This window comes from Otolemur garnettii, unplaced genomic scaffold (genome assembly GCF_000181295.1).
Source record: "Otolemur garnettii isolate 467f Iridium unplaced genomic scaffold, OtoGar3 scaffold00104, whole genome shotgun sequence".
NCBI classification, from domain to species: Eukaryota; Metazoa; Chordata; class Mammalia; order Primates; family Galagidae; genus Otolemur; species Otolemur garnettii.
The window spans coordinates 6,774,049-6,776,753 of NW_003852499.1; the positions used below are offsets into that span (position 1 = coordinate 6,774,049).

General features: G+C 58.7%; 1 protein-coding gene across 1 annotated transcript in view; it reads left to right on the plus strand.

Annotated features, from left to right (window-relative positions):
* The first annotated feature begins 458 nt into the window (after nucleotides 1–458).
* B4GALNT3 (beta-1,4-N-acetyl-galactosaminyltransferase 3) overlaps nucleotides 459–2,705 on the plus strand; it is a 116,763-nt gene continuing 114,516 nt past the window's right edge. Inside the window, exon 1 of the mRNA XM_012809313.1 lies at nucleotides 459–627. Coding sequence (XP_012664767.1) covers nucleotides 459–627 — 169 coding nt within the window. The remainder of the gene's footprint in view (nucleotides 628–2,705) is intronic.

Sequence of the window (2,705 nt, forward strand, 5' to 3'; positions counted from 1 at the left end):
GCGGGGCCCGGCGGGGGCGGGACAGGTGGGGTGGAAGGTAGCGCCCAGAGCCGGGAGAAAGAGCCAGAGCCGGAGCCAGAGGAAGCGACCGCAGGGGAGAGCCGGGCGGGCACCTAGGGAAGCCGCCCTCTGGGCAGCGTGTGAGAGCGAGCGAGCGCGGAGGGAGGGAGGCAGCGAGTCTGCGACTAGGAGAGGCGTGGAGAGGGGAGCCGCGCGCGGAGGACACTCGGGGAGGAGGAGCTGGGCTCTGTTCTTGGAGAGACCTGCGAGGCGCCCGCGCTGCTCCAGGGACCCCCGGCGCACGGAGCATGAGCTCGCGCCCCGCCGGAGAGCGGCGCGGACACTCGGCCACCGCGCAGCGCTGAGACTCGGGGCTCCCGGGGCGCCGGGCCGGGCCGCGGGGCGGGGGCTGGGTGGGGAGCAGCCCGCGCTGGCGGCGGCAGCCTCGGCGCAGCGCCATGGGGAGCCCCCGGGCCGCGCCGCTGCTGCTGCTCCTGCGCCCGGTCAAGCTGCTAAGGAGGCGCTTCCGGCTGCTGCTGGTTCTCGCTCTCTTGTCCGTGGTGCTCTGGACTCTGTATCTGGAACTGGTGGCATCGGCCCAGGTCGGCGGGAACCCCCTGAACCGGAGTAAGTAGCTCTAGGGGCAGTGGGGCGGCTGTGGTGGCTCCCGCGCTGGGGGGACCCGCCTCCCATCCCGTTTCAGACCCGATTTCCAACTCGTTTTCCTGTCCAGGTGCCCGGCGCCGCCCCGCGCCTACTCGGGGAGAGGCGGTGGCGGGGGGAAAGGGGAGCTGCGGGGCCCAAGTGCCGAGTTCCCGAGCTCGGGGCCTGCCCGCCGGGCCATGTGCGGCTGGGGCATCCTCCCGGCTCCCGCCTGGCCCGCGGACATACTGCGGAGATTTGAGGAGCCTCCAGCCGCTCTGGGCTGGCGGTTCCCGGGAAGAGCTGCGCGAGGTCCACGCGCGGACTTTGGGTTTCTGTCTCGGATGCCTTCGCTGTCTCCGCCGAGGCAGCGCCCTCCGGTCTGCGCGGCCCAAACTTTGCCCACCGCCTTTTCTGTGGCTCACTCCATTTACCCTCCTGCTGCGTTTTTTTGGGAGGGGGGGAGCTTTTTCTTTTTTCTTTTTTTTTTTTTTAACAATACCTCTGAGAGCTCCCTCCTCCTCCATCCCATACGCCACTCGCCTCCCAGCCCGGTCCTCTTCCTGCGAGTCTCCCACCTCTTCGTTGTACCCTCCCCTGCCCTGGTTCTGGCCACCCCTTCTGCTAGTTTTCTGAAGCTCTGTTTGCTAACCGTGCTTCGGAATGTACCGAACTCCCCAGACCAACGAGACAGTGGACAGCACAGTGGACCGGGCAGTGGGTAGATTCTTACTAATGTCTTCAACTTAGCCAAAAGCCAGTTACTATTTTTGTGCCTCGGTATCCTCCTAAGAAAACGGGAGGGAAGGGTCTCTTTGCCTTTTTATATCGGTAGCCATGGCCATGCCAGGTGATATTCAACGTGTTGATGGGCCTGATAAAGGAAAACTCTGCCGGTCGTGTCAGAGACTGAAAGGTCAGTGTGATAGCTGGCAAGAGGAGTGGACAATTCCCAGTACTACTACTAGGTGCCCAACCCAAGCCTGAGGGGCAAGGGTCAGAGTTCTCCTGGATAGCCTCCTTCACTTCCAACTTTCAGGAAACTGGGAGTGTTTCCGGGAGGAAAAGCAGAGTGGCTGGAATTGCTGGTGGGAAGAACTGGGACCTGGGCTTGTGTCAGCTTCTCTCCCCAGAGCTGGGTGTGGTGCTCACCTTCTTCTGTGGCCAAAGAGAGGGAATTACTAGGGACAGTAACCCAGCTGGTTCAGGTTAGACACGGGTATTTATGGCCTACCTAACCTCTCTGTCAGTGGCAGTGGAAGTAACTCTGGCTGTGAGTTGGGAGAGTGGCTCTGCCACTAGCTGGGGAATCACAGGAGAAATGACAGCTTCTCGGGTGAAATAAGGAATTTGGTTCACATGCTCACCAAGGCCCCTTTCAGTCTGGATACTAAGACTGAATAATGTCCCACACTTGAGCATTTCCAGGGCCACAGGGTTCAGCACATGGTGAGGAGGGCTAAGCCACCTTTGCACAGCTCTACACAGGATGACCAAAATCCACCTTCCGACAGCTAGGTCTTCCCTCTCCTGGGCCTTGAGTGAGCCTTTCCTCCACACAATGGCCACTCAGTAGATGAGCTTATTTGGAGTGTGTGCAGATGGCCGGGCAGTGGGTAGATTCTTACTAACTTACTAAAAAGTTTTTAACTTAGCCAAAAGCCACTTACTGTTTCTGTGCCTCGGTATTCTCCTAAGAAAATGAGAGGGAAGGGTCTCTTTGCCTTTTTAGACGGCCCCAAGTAGATGAGCTTATTTGGAGTGTGTGCAGGTGGGAGGCCTGGGACGGTTTTCCCTCTTCTCCTTGGGACACTTCTTCCTAACATGGCCATCAATGTGTTAATGTGGTAGCCAAATTAAAAACAGAGGAAGCAGTTGCTTTGAGAACTTGTAATCAGCAACCTCCCTTTCCCTTCTTCCCTACTCTTCTTTAAGCTCAAGTGTGTTTTCTCCTAAATGACTAATTTTGCCACAATAATAATGTCACATTCTGGCTCTGCTGGCTGTCTTGTTCTGAGCCATCAGTTCTTGGGTCTGTTGGATTCCCCTCCTGGATGAATCTT